The sequence below is a fragment of the Cucurbitaria berberidis genome (genome assembly GCF_010015615.1).
Source record: "Cucurbitaria berberidis CBS 394.84 unplaced genomic scaffold K460scaffold_5, whole genome shotgun sequence".
Classification (NCBI taxonomy): domain Eukaryota; kingdom Fungi; phylum Ascomycota; class Dothideomycetes; order Pleosporales; family Cucurbitariaceae; genus Cucurbitaria; species Cucurbitaria berberidis.
Window position 1 is genome coordinate 1,855,453 of NW_024468939.1, and position 20,991 is coordinate 1,876,443.

General features: G+C 50.4%; 6 protein-coding genes across 6 annotated transcripts; 3 read left to right on the forward strand and 3 right to left on the reverse strand.

Annotated features, from left to right (window-relative positions):
• The first annotated feature begins 150 nt into the window (after positions 1–150).
• On the forward strand, positions 151–5,210 carry K460DRAFT_419977 (lysophospholipase NTE1). Its single transcript, XM_040938049.1, has 3 exons — positions 151–532; positions 583–4,182; positions 4,239–5,210. The coding sequence occupies exons 1-3, from the start codon at positions 258–260 to the stop codon at positions 4,921–4,923; spliced, it is 4,560 nt and encodes a 1,519-aa protein (XP_040784565.1). The 5' UTR covers positions 151–257; the 3' UTR covers positions 4,924–5,210.
• Positions 5,211–5,342: 132 nt separating this feature from the next.
• K460DRAFT_319648 (glycine dehydrogenase) lies at positions 5,343–9,218 on the forward strand. The gene is made up of 2 exons (XM_040930432.1): positions 5,343–8,784; positions 8,840–9,218. Exons 1-2 carry the CDS (start codon positions 5,649–5,651, stop codon positions 8,929–8,931), a joined length of 3,228 nt encoding a protein of 1,075 aa, XP_040784566.1. The 5' UTR covers positions 5,343–5,648; the 3' UTR covers positions 8,932–9,218.
• A 1,111-nt stretch (positions 9,219–10,329) lies between these two features.
• On the forward strand, positions 10,330–12,616 carry K460DRAFT_409441 (uncharacterized protein; the record flags this gene model as incomplete). The annotated part of the gene is made up of 5 exons (XM_040937252.1): positions 10,330–10,549; positions 10,597–11,069; positions 11,290–11,432; positions 11,548–12,017; positions 12,072–12,616. 5 exons carry the CDS (start codon positions 10,330–10,332, stop codon positions 12,614–12,616), a joined length of 1,851 nt encoding a protein of 616 aa, XP_040784567.1.
• Positions 12,617–12,663: 47 nt separating this feature from the next.
• K460DRAFT_319651 (GMC oxidoreductase) lies at positions 12,664–14,884 on the reverse strand. Its single transcript, XM_040930433.1, has 3 exons — positions 14,681–14,884; positions 13,680–14,625; positions 12,664–13,622 (listed from the first exon to the last, which is right to left on the reverse strand). Exons 1-3 carry the CDS (start codon positions 14,788–14,790, stop codon positions 12,744–12,746), a joined length of 1,935 nt encoding a protein of 644 aa, XP_040784568.1. The 5' UTR covers positions 14,791–14,884; the 3' UTR covers positions 12,664–12,743.
• A 1,321-nt stretch (positions 14,885–16,205) lies between these two features.
• K460DRAFT_398110 (uncharacterized protein) lies at positions 16,206–18,573 on the reverse strand (the record flags this gene model as incomplete). The annotated part of the gene is made up of 5 exons (XM_040936188.1): positions 16,206–17,405; positions 17,453–18,030; positions 18,131–18,269; positions 18,339–18,387; positions 18,427–18,573. The coding sequence occupies 5 exons, from the start codon at positions 18,571–18,573 to the stop codon at positions 16,504–16,506; spliced, it is 1,815 nt and encodes a 604-aa protein (XP_040784569.1). The 3' UTR covers positions 16,206–16,503.
• A 523-nt stretch (positions 18,574–19,096) lies between these two features.
• K460DRAFT_379966 (UROD/MetE-like protein) lies at positions 19,097–20,446 on the reverse strand (the record flags this gene model as incomplete). The annotated part of the gene is made up of 3 exons (XM_040935209.1): positions 19,097–19,447; positions 19,495–20,152; positions 20,235–20,446. 3 exons carry the CDS (start codon positions 20,444–20,446, stop codon positions 19,097–19,099), a joined length of 1,221 nt encoding a protein of 406 aa, XP_040784570.1.
• Between the last annotated feature and the right edge of the window lie 545 nt (positions 20,447–20,991).

A 20,991-nucleotide genomic window follows, 5' to 3' on the forward strand; every position in this document is an offset into this window, starting at 1 on the left:
TTAGTGAAAGAGCTGACCTCGGGCGCGTTCTCGAGTGTAGAGCTGTTAGCCGCGACTTTCGCGTCGTAGCTTCAAAGGCAGCTTAGTCAGCACAGACCCACTTCACATGCCTCCAAGTATGTTGCAGGAAACACCAACGTGCTCGAAGAACGCAACACCATGGGAGTCTGGCTCCTGCAGTGGTATATTAGCAGCTCTGAAGGCTCCACCTGATAGCCCGCAACTAGAGGACTGGTAGTTCATTAAGGCCCAAAAGCATGGCCACTATGGCGACCTCAGACGCTGTGTCGTCTCTCGTCGACGCCTCTGTTGCAGTTATCTCCGGCACAGCGAAAGCTCTACCGCCCTCCGTCACAGCCATGAAGGCTGTCGAAACTACGCCTTCGTCCTCATTTGGCTTAATAGGACGTGTGGTTCTCTCTATTCTTGGAGTATTGCCCACCATTTTGTACTGGTTGACCTACTCCTTGCCGGCATGGCTTTTCACGCTCTTTTCCATGAGCCTCACGTTTACGATGAACTTCACCACACTGTAAGACCCTGGTGTTGTCCTTCTGATCTTATTGTATCTAACTTTAATAGTATGCTAGTCGCTTTACTCATTCTCTCTACGATCAGTTACTTCGTGAGGTACCGCTACATGACCATGTATGCGCGTTTACCGCCCGAACCGCAACGTGAGGAACCACAAGTCGAAGTCTTTCCGGACAGTGCAGAGGGCGACTCTAAGAGAGGCCTTTCTAATTATCTGGATGAGTTCCTAAGCGCTATCAAGGTGTTTGGCTATCTGGAACGTCCAGTCTTCCACGAGCTCACGCGCACTATGCAAACTCGACGGCTCGCGGCTGGCGAAACCATCCTCCTCGAGGAAGAGAAGGGATTTTGCTTGGTCGTAGACGGCTTGATCCAGATCTTCGTCAAGTCGAACCGGGAGGGGTCTGATTCTGACGAGGATGAAGGTGGGGCTGGTACATCAGCTGGCGACTCTGCGCAACAAGGCCATCGTCAAGGCTACCAGCTTCTCACTGAAGTCAAGAACGGGGCACCTATGTCTTCCTTGTTTTCGATTCTTTCCCTGTTCACCGAGGACGTCAAACTTCGTTATGACGAAGATGAGGATCCAGAGTCCAGCGTGCCTGGAACACCTCACGGAGAGCAACATAGGCACTCGGTGACTCGGAACAGCAGCTTTGGATTAGATGATTCTCAGCCACATACTCCCAGTGACGTCCCTGAGATCAAATCACGGCATCGAAGGACATCAACTCTCAACAGTCCTACGGCGGGAGGACGGCTTTCAAGCGTGCCGCCCCTCTCGTTAGACGTGGATGGATTTGGTGAACCCCTGAAGCATACGAGACCACGAAGATCACCCTCCCGGTCTTCGAAGCCTAAATCTGCGCATCCAGACATCGTCGCACGCGCAACTGTGGATACTACCATTGCAATTATTCCTGCCACCGCATTCCGCCGCTTGACACGCATCTATCCCAAAGCCACAGCGCATATTGTCCAAGTTATTCTCACACGCTTAAACAGGGTCACGCTTGCAACCAGCCATGCTTATCTTAGCCTCACAAACGAAGTTCTCCGTACAGAAAAACTCATGAACAAGTACACTACCTATGATCTTCCTGGATTCCTTCGTGACGCGCCCTTGCAGCGGCTGAAAGAGAAATTTACGACTGAAACAGAACGCATTGGATCAGATGAGGGAATGAAGGGAATTGCGCTGCACAATCCTGGAGCTGGCCGTCGGCGAAGACATAGTGCATCGTTACGGAGGGGCACAGCTGCGCAAGCTCGACTTGCTGCTGCGCGTGGCGCATCCACTGATGCAAGCAGCGAAACAATAAACAAAATGACATCGCTGGAAGCTGTACCTCGTAACGATCGAATTAGTGCTGGAGACCTATTGACCAACAGTCAAGTAGTGCGGGGAAGCGGTCGGTCAAGTCGCAGTAGCTTTTCCCAGCTATACCAACAGGACCATCGTCGAGATGCGCGTACTCCGCTTGACGCTGGCACTTTCAACCCCTTCGCCTCGCCATCATTGCGGCCGAATACCTTGCACCGACAGGAATCTATAGACGAGGCTACGGTGTTTAGGGAATCCATACTCGGTTGTATGTTTAAGGCTATTGGACTAACCAACCCGGAGAACCCGGTACCCAAACTAGCAGCATCGGTCGAGCAATCTCCCAGGCTGGTTTCATTCGATACCAAACGACAAAAAGCTATCTTCACCAACGCATTCGGCTTTATCGACCCCTATGAGGCGTCACGAGATGGAGACACTGAATCTATGGCGTCTGCATCAGGCATGTCTACCATTAGCGCCGTTGGATCTCAAAACATTGCAGAAGAAATAGTCAATGATGTAGAGATTGTGTTCTTCCCCAAGGACGCCATTCTTGTCGAGCAAGGCGAGAGAAACCCTGGCCTATACTACGTGATCGACGGATTCCTTGACGTTAGCGTGCTCATCGAGGAAAACGCTGATATGGATGTGCTTGGTCAACAGGCTAATGGCTCTGCGTATACCGATGAAGACCTTTTTGGCCCACCACTTAGACGATCAGCTACGACCACTTCGTTGCGCCATACAACCGATGGCGGCAAGAAGAAGCGATCACGGAGAAGTCTCTTCATGACAAAACCTGGTGGCCTCGCAGGCTATCTTGGAACCGTGTCCTCGAATCGGTCATTCGTTGATGTCATCGCTAAGACTGACGTTTATGTGGGGTTTTTGCCTCGAGCCTCAATCGAGAGGATTGTTGAACGCTACCCGGTTGTTCTGCTCACGATGGCGAAACGCCTCACGACCCTCCTGCCACGCTTGATTCAGCACATCGATTTCGCCTTGGAATGGGTCCAAGTCAACGCCGGACAAGTCATCTACAATCAGGGCGACGAAAGTGACGCAATCTACATTGTACTGAACGGACGACTGCGAGCTATCCGAGATGCCGAGAATAGCGCTATGAAAGTGATTGGCGAATATGGGCAGGGTGACAGCGTTGGAGAACTCGAGGTGCTTACTGAAACAGCCCGCCCGGGGTCATTGCATGCCATTCGTGATACAGAACTTGCAAAGTTCCCCAAAACTCTCTTCAACAGCCTTGCCCTTGAGCACCCTGGTATCACTATCAAGATTTCCAAGATTATTGCCTCCCGCATGCGAGCTCTGGTTGATGACCCGCTACATGAGCAAAGCAAAGAGCATAGCACGAAAGTTACGCGCACTAACGTGTCGTCTACGGTCAATCTTCGCACAGTCACAATCTTGCCCGTGACTGCTGGCATACCAGTTGTTGATTTCGCCGGCCGATTGGTGAATGCACTCACGCAGATTGGCATGCCACAAGGCGTGGTTTCACTAAATCAAGCTGCCATCCTCAACCATCTTGGACGACATGCATTCAGTCGAATGGGAAAACTTAAGCTATCGCAATATCTGGCTGATCTAGAAGAAAGGTATGGCATGGTCATCTACGTGGCAGACACACCAGTCAAATCACCCTGGACCCAGACGTGCATCAATCAAGCAGATTGCATCCTCCTGGTTGGACTTGCTGAGTCTTCTCCAAACATTGGCGAGTACGAGCGATTCCTTTTGACCACCAAGACGACTGCGCGAAAGGAACTAGTCGTTCTGCATGCAGAGAGATATTGCCCCTCAGGCTTGACACGAAAGTGGTTGAGGAACCGCCCATGGATCAACGGGAGCCATCATCACATTCAGATGTCCTTTCGCGCCACATCAGAGCCGGTCCACCACGCAGGACGTCGTTTCGGCAATGCCCTTAAGCAGCGAGTGCAAGTCATTCAAGCAGAGATCCAGAAGTACACATCAAGGAAGGTTAGACAGACACCACTATACTCGGCAGACACGCCCTTCAAAGGCGACTTTCATCGACTTGCGAGGCGGCTGTGCGGTAAATCCGTCGGTCTTGTACTCGGTGGAGGTGGTGCTCGAGGTATTTCTCAAATCGGCATCATCCGCGCGCTTGAAGAGGCTGGTATTCCAATTGACATTGTTGGTGGGACATCGATTGGTAGCTTCATCGGCGCTCTATATGCGTGGGATGCAGACGTCGTCCCCATGTACGGCAGAGCCAAGAAATTCGCAGGACGCATGGGGAGCATGTGGCGTTTCGCCCTTGACCTCACGTACCCCTCGTAAGTCCTAGTCCTTTCACAATATTTATATCTTGGGTTTAAGCTAACGGTACCAGTGCATCCTACACCACCGGCCACGAATTCAATCGTGGCATCTTCAAGACGTTTGGGAACTCCCAAATCGAAGACTTCTGGCTAGAATTCTACTGCAACACTACTAATATTAGTAAATCGCGCTCTGAAATTCACACGTCTGGCTACGTATGGCGATATGTTCGCGCTTCCATGTCGCTTGCTGGCCTCTTGCCGCCGCTGTGCGATAATGGCAGTATGCTTCTCGATGGAGGATACATGGACAATCTCACTGTGGCGCATATGAAGAGCCTCGGGGCAGACGTCATCTTCGCAGTTGACGTGGGTAGCCTTGATCAAGACACACCGCAGGCTTTTGGCGACAGTCTGTCTGGCTTTTGGGCAACGTGGAATCGCTGGAATCCCTTTTCTGGGTATCCCAATCCACCGACATTGGGTGAGATTCAGTCGCGGCTCGCCTACGTTTCAAGCATCGACGCGCTTGAGCGAGCGAAGAACACGCCCGGGTGCAGGTACATGCGGCCTCCAATTGACCCATATGGAACTCTGGATTTCTCAAAGTTTGAGGAGATTTACGAGGTGGGGTACAAGTATGGGAAGGAGTACTTGAATGAGTTGAAGGAGCAGGGTGTGCTGCCCGTGACAGAGGAGACGGAGAAGGAGAAGAATCTCCGACGGACAATGGCTCCGAGACGGGCAAGCATTTGAGCGATTCGCGATGCGCTTAACAAGTGTGGAGTAAACTTTAGCGGCACTAGGTACGGCAGAGAACATGGTTCCCATAGCTTGAAAGTTGTAGATATTGGAGCAGGGCTGGGGACCGACAAATACATCTCGAATGGCTGCTTTTGAAGTCGCAAAGCGTATCAAAGAGGATCGATCAAGCTAGGATTTGAGCGTGTTAAAATAGAGGCCATATGCGAGTGGACGCTCACCAAGTTCTGTCCATAGTCCATAGTAGATATCAAGTAATGAAATGCACACGTTGGACGCGTAGTTTTGCCCAAAGAGTCATGGAAATGCAGGCGGCTGCAAGGAAGAGCGCGTTGTGGGTTAGTGGCGCGCGACCGTTGGTTCGTAGTTGGTTCGCCAAAGCTCTTATCGGGAATCATCCCGAGGGTTCAAACAATTGGGCTACGGATAACGACGGGTTATTATCAGCGACCCCAGCTGTCACCGCTGCTTGGATTTGGAGTCTTTTAGCATGTCGTGAGCCTCGTCTTCTTCTACATTCCCAATTCCTCTACCAACTTTCAAGAGGATTCTGTTGTGAGCGTCTATCACCGACGTCACATTCCCTGGTGGCAAGCTCCAACAACCTGTGAGCAATTAGCAGCCAGTTGCTCCCCGTAAGATTAATACTCCGACTGTCAACTTTAGAGAATTATTCTTTGGGGTCCTCCCATTGGCATTGCCATCCTCACACAGCCAGCATGCGCACATCATGCCTTAGGGCAGCTAGCTCTGCTAGGCTCACCCGCTCGACGTGTGTAGCACAGCTTTCGCGACCACAACTCGCTGGAAGCGCCCCGAGAGCAATCACGTACCAGAGCCAGCAATTCCTCCAAAAGCGAGCCTTCCAGCAGAATGCCTCGACTGCACAACAAGCCGCTGCAGCTGTCGAAGCTGCAGACGGTGTGTTTGACACGCCACCTCAACAGACCGCGTCCGCGAAGCCCTTGGAAGCGCTCGATACCTTCCCCCGCCGGCACATTGGGCCTTCCGCAGACTCAGTCGAGGCTATGCTCAAGGCATTAGATCCGCCTGTAAATAGTCTGGACGAGTTCGTCAAGCAGGTCATTCCCGCCGACATCCTCTCCTCACGCAAACTCAAGATTGGAAAGCTATCGCAGAACCTCAAGGGAATTTGGCAGAGCGAGGGCGTACCCGAGTCCGTCTTCCTCAGAAACGCGAGGAGAATCATGGGCCAAAACAAGCCGGGCACGAGCTTGATCGGACAAGGATACTATAATACAAAGGTGCCGGAAGTGATCAAGAGGAATGTGCTCGAGAACCCGGCTTGGTATACCAGCTACACCCCATACCAGCCGGAAATCAGCCAGGGACGTCTGCAATCGCTGCTGAACTTCCAGACCATGGTGTCGGATCTGACAGGCCTGAGCATTGCGAATGCGTCGTTGCTGGATGAGCCGACTGCCGCGGCAGAGGCCATGACCCTGTCCATGGGTATGATGCCGCTGTCAAAGCAGAAGAGCAAGAACAAGACTTTCTTAGTCTCTGAGAGATGTCACCCGCAAACCATCCAGGTTCTCTACTCGCGCGCTGAGGGCTTTGGAATCAACATCGAGGTTGCCGATGTGCTCAAGGACAACAGCAAGAGGGTTGAGGAGCTTGGTCAGGATTTGGTCGGTGTACTGGCTCAGTACCCGGACACTGAGGGAGCAGTCAGCGACTTCCGAGGATTGGCTGAAAAGGTGCACAAGACTGGGGCTCTGTTCAGTGTAGCCACTGACTTGCTCGCCCTGACGCTCCTTACTCCCCCTGGAGAATTTGGTGCGGACATTGCTTTTGGAAACGCGCAGCGCTTTGGTGTGCCTCTGGGTTTCGGTGGACCTCACGCAGCTTTCTTTGCCTGCGATGAGAAGTACAAGCGCAAGATTCCCGGTCGTTTGATCGGTGTCTCGAAGGATAGACTTGGCAATCCGGCAGCTAGACTGGCACTGCAGACCCGAGAGCAGCATATTCGGCGCGAGAAGGCTACGAGCAATGTCTGCACGGCACAAGCTTTATTGGCCAACATGAGCGCTATGTACGCTGTATACCACGGACCGAATGGCCTCACTGCAATCGCGAAACAGGTCGTTGCAAAGTCGCGTCTCATCCAGCAAGTGCTCATCGAAAATGGATTCAAGACTGGCCAACGCGGAAAACTGGACAATGCGCCAGTTCTGTTTGATACTTTTGTTGTAGAGACTGGTGATAAGACTGATGGAATCATTGCCAAGTTGGAAAGTCGCTCACTGTTCGTCCGAAGATTGGATGATCAACATATTGGAATCTCCGTCGATGAGACTACGACCTCGCGGACCATCAGTAACCTACTCCAGCCATTCAGAGAGGTCAGCAATGGCGACAGAACAGACTTTCCTAAATCGATTGAGATTGAACCTCCTGCGCCATTCAAGAGGACAAGCGAGTTCCTGACACATCCAGTCTTCAACTCGCATCACTCTGAGACGGAAATCTTGCGATATATCCACCATCTACAGTCCAAGGACCTTTCGCTCGTTCACTCGATGATTCCTCTCGGTTCTTGTACGATGAAGCTTAATGCTACCTCAGAGATGGCACCAGTCTCTTTCCACACTGTTGGCGACCTGCATCCGTTCCTACCATTAGAGCGCGCCAAGGGCTATATCGAGATGATCAAGCAACTGGAGGACGACCTGTCGAACATCACTGGATTCCACTCAGTCTCTTTGCAGCCCAACTCTGGCGCTCAGGGCGAGTTCGCGGGTCTTCGCGTCATCAGAAAGTACCTCGAGCAGCAGCCCGGCAAGAAGCGCGATATCTGTTTGATCCCCGTTTCCGCTCATGGAACCAATCCCGCCAGTGCAGCCATGTGCGGGATGCGCGTTGTTCCTATCAAGTGCGACACGGCTACTGGTAACTTGGACATGGCAGATCTGGAGGCCAAGTGCAAGAAGCATAGCGAGGAGCTTGGCGCTTTCATGGTCACCTATCCCAGCACCTTTGGCGTCTTCGAGCCGAATGTCAAGGCAGCTTGCGACCTCATCCACAAACACGGCGGCCAGGTCTACATGGATGGCGCGAACATGAACGCTCAGATCGGTCTCTGCTCGCCTGGCGAGATCGGCGCCGACGTATGCCATCTCAACCTCCACAAGACCTTCTGTATTCCCCACGGTGGCGGTGGACCCGGTGTAGGTCCCATCGGTGTGAAGGAGCATCTTGCACCTTTCCTCCCCGGGCATCTTCGCGGCGAGACAGGCGGCGCGCAAGCCATCCACCCCGTCAGTGGAGCACCTTGGGGCAGCGCGAGCATTCTGCCTATCAGTTGGGCGTACATCAAGATGATGGGCTCCGTTGGTCTAACGCAAGCTACCAAGATCACACTGTTGAACGCAAACTACATTCTCTCGCGCCTCAAGCCCCACTACCCGATCTTGTATACAAACGACAAGGGTCGTTGCGCGCACGAGTTCATCCTAGATCTTCGCGGATTCAAGCAGTCCGCTGGTGTCGAAGCCATCGACGTCGCCAAGCGTCTTCAAGACTATGGTTTCCACGCGCCTACAATGTCCTGGCCAGTTGCCAACACCCTCATGATCGAACCCACCGAGTCTGAATCTAAAGTCGAGCTTGATCGCTTCTGTGACGCCTTGATCAGCATTAGGCAAGAGATCAAAGAAATAGAGGATGGCACACAGCCCAAGGGAAAGAACGTGTTGAACCTGAGCCCGCATAGCCAGCAGGATCTTATCGTTGGGGAGTGGGATAGGGCCTATTCGAGGGAGAAGGCGGCGTACCCGTTGGAATATCTCAAGGAGAAGAAGTTCTGGCCGGTGGTTACGCGGCTGGATGACGGTAAGTCAACCCTCGTCTTGTAATAGTTTCAAAGCACTTTACTAATTCTTCACAGCATACGGCGATATGAACCTCTTCTGTACCTGTGCGCCCGTCGAGTCTGAGGATTCTGATATCACGGGTGCCGCGGCGCCGAATCCCACTTAGCCAGAGCCATACCTCTTATGACCACGGTGGACCTTTTTTCTTTCTAGACTTTTGCATCTATAAAAGGTGTGGGCTTTCTTCAACAAAGCACCCCCCGCAGCGTAGGTGTTCCGGCGCAATAGTATCTTTCAACAACTTTTGCCGGTATTTACATGGGGTCATTTCGGGAAAGACCGCATATCTGGCGTAATCTGTTTGATTTGGTGGGATGAGATTTAGACACGTAGTAACCGCTCATGGTAGTTATGAATGATTCCATTGCTGAAATTCAATGTTGTTCGCTGGAGAATGTCGTCGTGTCGTAGACGATGATGTTTGCAATCACGTCGGTGTGGCGGGCTGAGTTGAGCTGAGCTGAGCCGAATACGAAGTATATGCGCACCACCACAGCGCCTTCGTCGTCATACTTTTCGCCCTAGAACGGTGGTGACAATCGCTAACACACAGAGTCTCCAAACTTTAATCGCATATCTATCATTCTCACTTCATCAGAGGCGTGAGGAGTCTGTTATCAAAGCTCTAATTTACCCTGCAAAGATTAGGGATACGACTTAGCGTTGAGACCGTGTAGAGAATATTGATGTACTTGACTAGCTGTAATCTAACGACGTAGTAACCCCTCTTTCGTTTTAGGTTGCGTTCGGGATCGCTGGCAACACAACTGACGAGTTTTGGGCTGTATGGGGTGAATTGCCACCTTGACTCTCGTTCATCGGTCAGTCCACGTTGATAACAAAACATGTGGTACCACAGGGTGCAACCCACACCAGGTCACATCCCTGGATCTTAGACGGGCAAATCAGAGCTGCAGTCGAAGCACTAATTATGCCCTCTGGTTGGAATGAAAATCAAGGAGATGCGAGTCGACGTTATAACACCAATAGTAACAATAGGGCTGGAAAGGTGACGAACGAATTTTCTTAGATATGTGGGGAATTTGTATCGAACGTGGTTCACTTGGTTGCACCTTTTCAAGAGCCATATCATTTCCTATCTAACTACAACCTGTGTGTAGCTTCATACCAAGAAATAAAGAGACACTCTGTATTAGTATATATTTAGAAACAACAAGAGCTCGATACATATATGTATAAAGCGAGAGCCTAAGTATGCTGGTAGTGGGTAGAGGTGCAGTTAGTTGGCGTGCTGGAAGCATTCGCTTGGACCTTCAGCCTTGTGGGTTTTGCCCTATCTTTTCGGGGGCCACGACGAAATGCCTTTTAATTGGCAGGCATGCAGACTCTGAAGGAGGCTGTGCCACGAAAATACCTGCAAATATAGATAAGCTCATGGGGTGCGGAGCCTACTACTATCTCCAGCGACGAACAACTGACTACCTCCTCGCTTCATTAATACCCACCACTGCGTATAAGCTCTAGCGAGCAACCCATAGCCGCAATGGAGAGCAGAACGAGCATTCGAGATGAAGTTCGGTTCTCTGAGGATCGATCTGATGGCCATGAAGCGTCAGAGAGGCTTTCCACCAAAAGCACGTCCACCTATGTGTTCGAGACCCCGGCATCGATTGATGAACCGAAGGGCAATATCATTCAGAGTTTTACAAAAGAAATAGAGCATTGGAGGATGTTTCCACTTGCTTTTGTATTCTTCTTTGTTGGTACAACAAATCACTCCAACCCTGACAACAAGTTTTAATCTCAACAGCTTTTGCGCTTGCAGTTGGCCACTATATTTTCTTCAAACATCTCCATGGAGCCTTAGCAGAGCACCGCCGGATGGAACAGTCGCAAGTCACCGCCATCTCGCTTCTCATCACGACAGCTTTCAAAGCTTGCCTGATCTCTACAATTGGCATGTCTTTTGCCCAGCATCTGTGGCGAATACTTCGTCAAAAGCCTCTACGAGTATCTCGCATAGAGCAGCTGTTCAAAATTCGCTCCAATCCACTCGAACTCATGGGACTGAAAGCCATTGGTGACGCTCCGGTGTTGTTTTTGATGGCTTTGTCGGTGTGGCTTATACCTATAGCTGCTATCTACCCACCATCGGCTCTGACTGTTACTTCTCGGCCTTACCAGTTCACTAAAAACCTCAGCATATCGATCTTAAACCCACCACCACCGCCGACTAACAATATGCTATTCGCCGAAAGAACTCCTGGCCTTGGTATACTACCTGTAAGTTATCGACAGAGTGCTAGTGAAACCGAGAAAGAATATATGATAGTATACGATTATTAGTACGTTGCTCCGACCCGGTATTCTCAAGGTTCTGTTGACCAATTCGCTTAGTTCTCCAAAGCGGGACCTGCTTACTCTGACCAAATTGGTCTTACTTTCTGGAGAGATAATAAATATGCCCTCACCAGAGGGCCAAAACTCCTCTTATAGCTTACAGTTTAGGGCTCCTCAGCTCTCATGTCAGGAGACCATTAAGAAATCCACCATATTAGACAGTGAACACACTAAATTGGCTTTGTTCAATATCACATGGGATCGCAAGACTTCACTGACTATAAGTCAAACAAAGATGCTCGAGTGGTACGTATGCTCATAGAGTACGCAACAGGCTATTTTATGTACTTCTGTTGCAGATGTAGCATGTTTGGTATGATTCACTTCTATACTTATTCACTAACTATAATACTACTCTTAGGTACCCGATCGCCAGTGATGTCATCTTGTTTTATTCCCCCGATCGCTACCCCTCGCATAATTCCACCTATACCATCCTCATCCAAACGGAACTGCTAGAATGCCAACCCATTACGATGCAATATAACCTGAGCATTTCGTACGAGAAGGGAGTTCGACAGCTTGAGTATAGCAAGAACGACTCCAAACCGTTTCATCACGACAGTAATATCACGTTCCCCTGGTCAGAGGCTGGACTATCAGAGTTTCCGGGTTTGAATATAAACAGTTCAGAGTTCAAAAACTGGCCAAGTAAAGTCGGCGAGGCAATCCAGAACTGGAACGTTTTAGCTCTGTTGGACGCTTCGCTGCAGACCGTGGAGTACCAGTGGTATCGAACTGAGTTTACACTCCGTCCAAAAAACATCACCCTTCCGAATGGAACGCAAGTAGAATCTCGTCGATCGGACGCACAAACAGGATATCAAAACTGTAAGCCAGCATACACCCATCTCTTATCCGTTCACTCACAAAACCCACCCCTAGATCCAACCATCCTCGAAACTTCAGTCTTCAATCCCCGACGATACAACAACACAATCACAACTCATGAAAAAGACCCACGGTTAGACCTATACTTTGATGAAACCGCGCTCAATGATTACATCACAAACATAACCATTTCTGCGCTAAGTCTCAATATCTGGAAGTCTCTCACACCCGTAAAAACAACTGAATACCACAGTACATACCAGTTCTCTAAGCCGATCAACCTCATACTTCCGTATGCGCTCTCGCTCGCACTTGCACTCGTTTTCGTGGGCATTGGGACATGGTCTCTAGTGCACAATGGCGTTCCGGCTGTAGATGGAGGCTTCTTGCAAATCTTGACAACGACGACGGGCCGGACGGAGATGGAGAAGCTGGTCGAGGCGCAGCATGGGGATGGAGAAGGCGCATCGAAAGAATTACTCGAAATGCAGATTCGGTATGGAGAGTTAGTGGATGCTGAGGGGGCAGGGACAGGACGAGCGGGTTTCGGGTTGGTGGAGGAGACGAGATTGCTCAAGAAGGGGTGGAATGCTGCGTGATATATAAACTCAGGTTGAGGCGAGAAATGGGACAACAACTGCTTGGTATGCTAGAGAACAATGGATAGATTATACAGCGAATATATATATAAGTTTACTTTATGTTGACCACACTCAACTACTTTCTTTACTGAGCAGCGAGTTGGCTCAAAATGACATCCGCGGCTTTCTCCGCAATCATGTACGTGGACACGGCCGTGAATGTTCCTGGAATCCTGGGGAAAACAGACGCATCCACAACGCGCAATCCAGTCGTTCCTCTAACCTGGAACTTGGAATCAAGGACGGCTAACGGGTCGTTGTCAGCGCCAATAGGGCACGTCGACGATGCGTGATGTCCCCATGCGGTGTCCTTGACGTAGTCGGCAACAGCCTCTGGGGACGTAACGTCCGCTCCGGGAAGCACCTCCTTGATGGGGACGACTTGGCGCTTGAAGGAGTCACGAGCGAGCGCGACGGCTTCAGACAGTGCTGTAATATCAGCCGAGGAGTCGCCGCTGCCAGTGTCGAAGTAGTTGTACGTGATATCCGGGACATCGAGAGGGTCGGCGGAGCGTAGCGTCACAGAGCCAGCATTGTTGCGGGGGTGAGCCTTCAGAATCGCCCAGGTGAACCAGTCGTGCTCTTTTGTGGCATTCACGCTGTAGTTGGGGAAATAACCACGGAAGTTGACTGGCCCACCGAAGACGAAGACGTCGTATTCGTTGCGCTCGGTCGCACTGCTCTTGTAGAACATGGCGGCGCCTAGGCCGGGCGAGGCATAGATACCACGGCTTCCAGCAACGGATGTCTGCCAGCGTTCAAGACAGGCATCTTGCGCGCTTTCATCGAAGGTGCACCCATTCAAGGCGGAGAAGTTGGATGGCGCTTTACCCTGGACGTTGATCTCGTAGTGGTCTTGAAGGTTGGTACCAACACCTGGCAGATCCACGACGACGGGGATGTTGAACTTCTTCAATTCAGCTGCGGGCCCGACACCGCTGAGCTTGAGGAGTTGAGGTGAGTTCTAAAAATATGATGTTAGTATATTTATTCCATCAACTCTTACTTGAATATTACGTACGTAGGTTCCTCCTGCGACAATGACCTCTCGCGAAGCAGTCACAGCGCCGGGTGTTCCAGCAGCGCCAGTCGACTTAGGGCTGGCCTTGTATAGATACTGACCATCCAAGAACTCCACACCCGTTGCGCGGGGAGGAGAGACAGACTGATCAAACGTGATCTTTGTGACATGGCTATTCAGTCTGACTTCGAGGGGATACCTCTTGGTGCCATTGGCCGTTTTGGCATCGCGAACAGCCAGGACGAACTCGCGGGATCCCGTGCGTTTACCATCGGTGGTCGAGAGTGGGATCTGATAAAGTGCCGGCGTAGTATCACGCGTTGGGGTATCCGCGTTTGCATCCCCAGCCAGCAAAGTTCCTAGGTTGATGACGGTGTTTGTCTCGTTTGCAAGGGCAAATGCTGCTCCACCGACAACGCTGAGGAGCTGCGGATCATTCGTAACGATTTCCAGGGGGGAATATGATGTTCCGAGCCAGCCATCGTTGCCGTGGCCTGGAGCGCCAGGGAGTAGATAATGGTTGTTCTCTAGCTTGGTGAAGTACTTGCGCATGCTATCAGACGACCAAGACGCGTCGCCTGTTAGGCTTGCAATGTACTCGAAGTCGGAGTTGTGGGGATAGAGGGCGATGAGAGCGTTGTGCGCCGTGCAACCTCCTAAGCTTCCTGTGCGTGGGTATAGAGTTCCCTTCATTGTGGATCCAGCAGGAGGGCTGAGGCCAGTGTATTCACCACCATCTGGTGTCTGATATGTTGTCTTGTAGTCGCGGGCTTGTCGCTTCTCATCGGCGTAGTGACGGACGAAGAAGTTCCATGCCAGGTTCGGATCTTCTGAGATCCTTGCATTGTATGCTGGGACGGTGTAGTTGATGCTTGCACCCTGGTCATCGCCGGCTTCGATGAGAAGCGTTTTGTGGCCAGCAAGCGCAAGCCTGGCAGCTAAGGGCCTGTTACAAAGTCAGTTCATTGCTCACATACAGTCTGTACATAGAGTTTACTCACCCTCCTCCGGCTCCAGACCCTACTACAACGTATTCATAGTCGGTAAGATTGGCAGCCGTTGCAAGCGAAGTGAACGCTGCAAGCGATCCAAGAAACTGTCGAAACAACATGGTGATTATCTGATAAGATTTAAACGAATGGATAGAGGCCTTGCGAGTGCCTGCTTGAGGATCTCATCAGGGCTTCGGTGGCCCTTATGAAGGCCTGCATTGCGTGGTAGTGCCCCTTTCTTTCACCATGATAGACGGAGTGTGTGGCTCTGTTCGACGCGTACAGCCTCGGTGCTAAACGTTAGATGCATACCGCATACCTAACCCCGCCACGAACATCGCGGTGTTCGCTCCTCTCCTGGCCAAATGCGACGCTTTCGTATATATTGACCATCGTGGAATTCGGCCCGGCATGAGATCGACAGCATACCCTGGAGGTTCCCAAGAGTGCAATCTCCGAGACATGCCAAACCGACACAAAAGCATTATGCATCCTACAATATTTAGATTAAATCTGATCACCTTAGTACAATTAGGGCCTCGTTCTCAAATCCTCAAACAGAGCCTCGATGCCCACGAGGCTCGGAGATTTTTCTAAATATGTTCTTGTTGAAACGGCACACCGCCGCGCCGCAGGCATCACCTTCCTGATTTTGATCGCCGCCCCGTAACAAGCAAGGGGCATTTGTTGGTCTATCAAGTCCGAAACGGGGCGGGCAGTTTCCAAGGTTTGCCGCTGCCGCAAGCGTGGAGAGAACGGATCAACGGCGCCACTTGCGGGTTAGGGACACTAGCGCCCGCAACAAACTATATGCCGTGAAATTACGACTTACTAGCTAAAAGTCTATAGGGATGCCGAGATGGATCCTCTCTTGACATGTGTCAAAATTTGAAAGCGTTTGAAGGTAGCTACGCTACATTATTAAGAACAGGATCGAGGCCCCTTTCCATTGCTGGCGCGCGGGCATGGGGTATCGCCAATTGACAACAATTATGAAGCAGATGACGACACCGACAACGACCGATCGTTTAATATAACACCACGCGAGCCATCGAGATACGTCCGTGATAACGATCGATGGGTCAGGGTGCAGGTGCCTGTCTGCCGATATCACCGAGATTTCAGCCTTGTCGACATTGATCAGGAGGTTGGGGCGTAAACAAACTTGATTATATCTTGTACACCGATGTGCCAGTAGAAGCCTGCTTGCAGTGGCTAGTCCCAAGTCATTGCACATGGGCCTTCATCAACCAGCTACTTGGTCAATTCGCAGCATGGTCCATGCATTCACGCCTCTTTTATCATAAAAACCTCAGCCTTTGTGAACTTTTGCCCCGCTATAGGCCCATCTATTCCTCAGATTCCTTGAGAACCTATAAACGCCCGATTGCAGTCTAGTATCAGTTGCGCAATGACAGAGGTACGAGATAGTCACTCACGACGCAACGAGTGGTTAGACACTTCAAGACTTGAAGAAAAGAAAGGGTTTTTTGTGTTTCTAGGTGATAGGCCTTGCGTTTGCATGCCCTGGATTCTCGGGTACTAAAACTTTTCCATTTTATGCATGTAGTGTAGATCATTAGTACAAATGAATGAATTCCTGTATTGACTCCAGCGCTTCGTAATTATAGTAGCAACGTCGATACAGAATAACATGATACGTCCAACACAAACCAATGACAATGCATTATGTATGTAACATGCCTGTATTCTGAAAAAAAAGGTACATGAACATCATTTTGTGTCGAAAGATATTTTCGTCGCGATGGTGCTAAAAGGAAAGCCCGAGTCTAAAAAAGCATACAAGAGGCGACCAGAGAAGTACTAATCGACTAGGTAGTCAGCCTGGGCACCCAAGTTGCCATGTCCTGGCCGTCCCGGAAATGCTGCGCAACATGCTCCATCCTTGTCGTAATTGATTCGTGCATAAGCAGACAAAAGCCACACCACAAAGCGTCAGGGTTCGCAAGCGCCCCATCTGTAGCTTTTGACCATATCTTTGGCACTTTGAAAGTCTGCATAATCGATGCAGGTGCGCTTGCAAGATGGACATGTCGGACATGTTGCTTGAGAAGGTCTTTTCGGGCGAACGTTCGGTCGCTGCAGCTTTTGTTCATGCAAAGTTGTATGTCATGCTGATCAAAGTGGTCAATGTCGATGTCGTCGACATGTTCAGAGCAGAAGATGCACTTTAAGTTGATCAAAATGGTTTCGTGAAGCATGCAAGTCCACTCGGTGTCGTTGAAACCATGCACACTAGATTCATGTCTCTTCCAGCCATAAGCATCTTTGAAGGTCCCAGGGCACACTGTACAGTGGTACGCTTTGATAACGTCGTAAGCGCTGTCACTGGAAGTGCCTGGCGAGAAGGAGTCTGTGGTGCGTCCGACGTTGGGATCATATCTTGACATATAACGCCGTTTTCCTTTGCGCGCGGGCGTTACTGCCACTGCAGGCGAAGTCTCTTTCGCATAATTTTTAACAGCGCTGTGCGCAATTAAATAGTCTGAGATCATGGAAGGACCATTCTGTAGTACTTCAGGTTTTGGCGGGTCTGGCCTGCACAAGGACACGCCGGGGTTGAACACTAGTGATGGGCTTGAGTCGATACTGTACGGCGTGGTGCTTTGTCGGGCAGTGCCGGATACCAAGGGGTCATTGTTTGCGGGAAGTAGCAAATTTTGTGACGATTTCGGTGAAAAGCCGGTAAGTTCATTTCCAGAATTGATAGGCTCTGATTGCAAAGTTAGCAAGAAAATTTGAAGCTAATGGTAGTCTCACCATGTTTTGTGCGAGCTCTGAGGTTACTTAGACAATCCCTCACTTGCTGCAAGGAAAGTTCGGATGCTGCAACTAGTGCCGAATATTGAGCTTCACTGGGGTACGGCCACGAGACATTCTGTAGGAACCACTGCTTTATAGGCGCACTGCGTCTTTTTCGGGATTCTGGATGGCGAGACTGAGCTTTTCCGAGTGGAGGTGCGGCAGTAACTAGTTCGCGGCTAGGAGAAATCGGCTCTTCGTTTTCATCTACCCACTCTGTTTCATCCTGACCAGACTCTGCGTAGTGCGTTGTTCTTGGGTTGCTTTGCAAGTTGTCGCAAGAGATCACGAAGTCTGCACTAGGAGTAATGTTGCAAGATGCGTGCTGCAACAACTCTAGGTCGGCAGGACAAATGTACTGTTCGAGCCCACTCTGTGCGTTTTCGGTACCATAATCGAATTGGGGATTCGGATTAGATCCGATATCAGTATTCAGATGATTGAAGCCGTCGTTCCAAGTATTTGGAAAATCGAGGATGTAGTTCTCCTCAGACGCGAAGGTGTCAATTTCAATGAACGAATCATCTCTGAGAAGACTAAATGACTGTTAGTGTTGGCAAGCACAACCCCTGAGGCGTGGAACAATCTAGTGTTGGTCGTAGGTGATATGAGATCGAGCGCATTCAAAGATGATACATGTGCATAGCAAGAGGTGAGAAGTATGGGCTGGCAATAGGCGAGAGCGTCGAGATAAGGTCGATATATATTAGAAAATGGTTAAAGAAAATAGCAATCACCTGTATGAGGATGCGCGGACTGAAGTGGCGGGTGAAGCCTAAATGAGTGTAAGCCTTGTCGCTTTTGCCAGGAAGTTCACCTTGGAAGGCAGCAAAGTCGGACGTACCTGTGCCCGACTCATCAAAGGTGATGTGCTCATAGCTCCCTTGCCAAGCCTTTTTCGGTCAAACCAGGTACAGAATCGATCAAAACACCTCGACAAACGTAACAAAAGGTATTCCAAAGGTGGATGGGCAGTTGTAGAGTTTGTTAAAGCCTGAAAGTTCCATTTTAGCCCTTGAATGAGCTTTAAGGCGCTGCACAGCAGTAATTTGACCTTGGGTGCCGGGATCCCTGAACATTACACATTCCAGTCACGTGAGTTGGTGCGCCTCTTTTGCACTCCTGCACCGCCACACTCCTGAATTCCTGCACCAGTCTCCTTAGTTGGATACAATAATTACCGCTTCCTGTACAAGCTCCTAGACATGTCTCGCTATGTTTCAGGTAAAAGTCCTGGTGCTGACGCCGAGAAGTGACATGAGACTGATCAATGGTTGTTTTGTACAGTAGCATATCCTTGTTTCTAGATCGAATCACCCATGTAGATGTAATCCCTACTCAAGTTTTACATATTTTAGAAGATTCCTCAAATAGTTGGACGGCAAAATATCTTTGATTTCTATGGATATACAAGCGTGTTCTTCGTGGACCTAGTACTTGGTGCCACATACTGATATGGTATGCATGATCGCAACAATGCCATGTTGAATTTGGCATTCGATACATTTTTCCAAGAACCTCCCAGAAGTCGCATTGACTCTATCCAACAAGTTGAAGCTTTCCTGTTTGCCCACAAACCATCACAACTCTTCACCCATTCTTCTACGGCTGACCTGGCCATACCGCATCAGCGATACTCCTCACCAGCTGCAGCTTCTTCCTCATATCCTCGTAACCCAGCGAGTTACCCTCTGCATGCGACGCGAAACCACACTGGGGGCTGACGCAGCACTGCTGAATAGCATCTTCGCGTGATTGGCCAGTGCCCTTGGCAATCCAATCAGCAGCCTGGTTGACACGAGCGATCATCTCCTCCTTGTTCTCGAGCTCGGGGAACTTGGATGTGATGACACCTAGAACAACGTTCTTGTTCTTAGGAAGGTGCGCAAGCGGCTCGAAACCACCGGCACGAGGCGTGTCGTACTCAAGATAGTATGTGTCGACGTTGAGGTCCTGATCAAGTCAATATAGGGTTTTTACGGGAATGGTGGTAGACGTACCTGGAACAACTTCTTTGCGATGTTGTCGTATGCGCCCTCGGAGAAATGGCGGCTACCGACGTAGTTGCCACGGCAGAGATGAATGCCGAGATGCATGTCCGCAGGTCGCTCGAAGCATTTGTTGTAGAACTTGACATATGAATCGAACATCTCATCAGCAGTCTTGTCGTTGGTCTTATCAGCAGCCCAGCCTTCCAACATGTCTTGTGAGCAAAAGTATGCCAGGTTGGGGTCGTCGATCTGGATGTTCCTGATACCGTGCGAGTGCAGAATCTTCAACTCCTCCTGATACGCTTTTGCGACATCTTCAAAGTATTCATCATCATTCGCGTATACTTCCTTCGGGAAGCTTCGTCCGTTCATGTAGCGGAAATGGTACCATGAGGGCGAAATCAAAGTGATCTTGATGTTCTTCCACTCGCTCTCGGGAAGCAGCTTCTTCATGAGATCAACTTCGCGTTGATTGCTCGATTGGCCGGGATGGCTGATTTTATCGACGCAGACGGTCACATGGTTGGGGACTTCCTTCGCTTCCATGAATGACTTTACATCGGGTGCATAAGCGCGGAAAATATCCTTGTCGTAGCCTTTCAGTACGCCAAGCTGTAGCTCCTTCATACCATTGAGGGTCTCGAAGAAGGTACCCCAGAACATGTGTCTAAATGCAGATTAGTTTTTATTCTATTTTTATTTCCATACGCTTGCCAAAGCTGAGGGTCACAGCATTATGGGGAACGGACCTGGTATACTCGCCGCTGGAAACGACCTTAAGGCCGCAGTCCTGCTGCAGCTTCACAACGTCCGCAACTGACTTGTCTTCGAGAGGCTCGAGCTCGTCTTGCTTGGCTTTGCCCGAGGCAACGTCATAACGCTTCTGCACAAGCTCCTTGGGTCGAAGCAAAGATCCGACGTGCTCGGCGCGGAAAGGTGGGCTTCTCTTGAGTGACGACATCTTTGATAACGCTGTAGTTTAGATTAGGAAGGACAATGAGAATACAGAAGGTCGGTCGGAAAAAACTTTGCCCCTCATCTTGTCTACTTGCCCCGCAATGGACCCTATGCCAGCCGTGGGAAATACCCCCGTCCCGCGTGCCGGAACGCAAGTAAGCGAGGACTGGAGTGCAGGCCGTCCTCGGATTGGAAAGGACCGGCGTGTGGACAATGTGGGATGCAGCTCGAGCTATGGTGGGGCCTTTGTTCGATAAGACGAGGTGGGATCTCACGCGGTAGTGGCTTCAAACGTCTTACATCCGTCCAGGGGTCCCTGCCATCGACTTGACCTACAATGCTCGCAACATCATATATACTCGGACCTTTTCTCTTGCGTACTCCACCTAGGCACCTGGGCAACGCAGACCGTGCGCGCAACTCGGACGAAAATGAAGATATGGCTGTGCTGTGGAGTGTATTGGGAGGTTCACTGGCCTTTTGGAAAGCAGAAAAGGCCTGAAGCTACCGACCAGCAATTGTTCCAAGAACCGGGGCATATAAAGAGGA

Bases quoted from the DNA above. Each gene is read 5' to 3' on its own strand.
- K460DRAFT_319648 (XM_040930432.1), top strand. From the start codon at position 5,649: ATGCGCACATCATGCCTTAGGGCAGCTAGCTCTGCTAGGCTCACCCGC. The intron at 8,785-8,839 runs GTAAGTCAACCC...AATTCTTCACAG, and splicing joins GGTTACGCGGCTGGATGACG to CATACGGCGATATGAACCTC.
- K460DRAFT_319651 (XM_040930433.1), bottom strand. From the start codon at position 14,790: ATGTTGTTTCGACAGTTTCTTGGATCGCTTGCAGCGTTCACTTCGCTT. The intron at 14,626-14,680 runs GTGAGTAAACTC...ACTTTGTAACAG, and splicing joins GGGTCTGGAGCCGGAGGAGG to GCCCTTAGCTGCCAGGCTTG. The intron at 13,623-13,679 runs GTACGTAATATT...TCATATTTTTAG, and splicing joins TTGTCGCAGGAGGAACCTAC to AACTCACCTCAACTCCTCAA.
- K460DRAFT_419977 (XM_040938049.1), top strand. From the start codon at position 258: ATGGCCACTATGGCGACCTCAGACGCTGTGTCGTCTCTCGTCGACGCC. The intron at 533-582 runs GTAAGACCCTGG...TAACTTTAATAG, and splicing joins ACGATGAACTTCACCACACT to TATGCTAGTCGCTTTACTCA. The intron at 4,183-4,238 runs GTAAGTCCTAGT...TAACGGTACCAG, and splicing joins CTTGACCTCACGTACCCCTC to TGCATCCTACACCACCGGCC.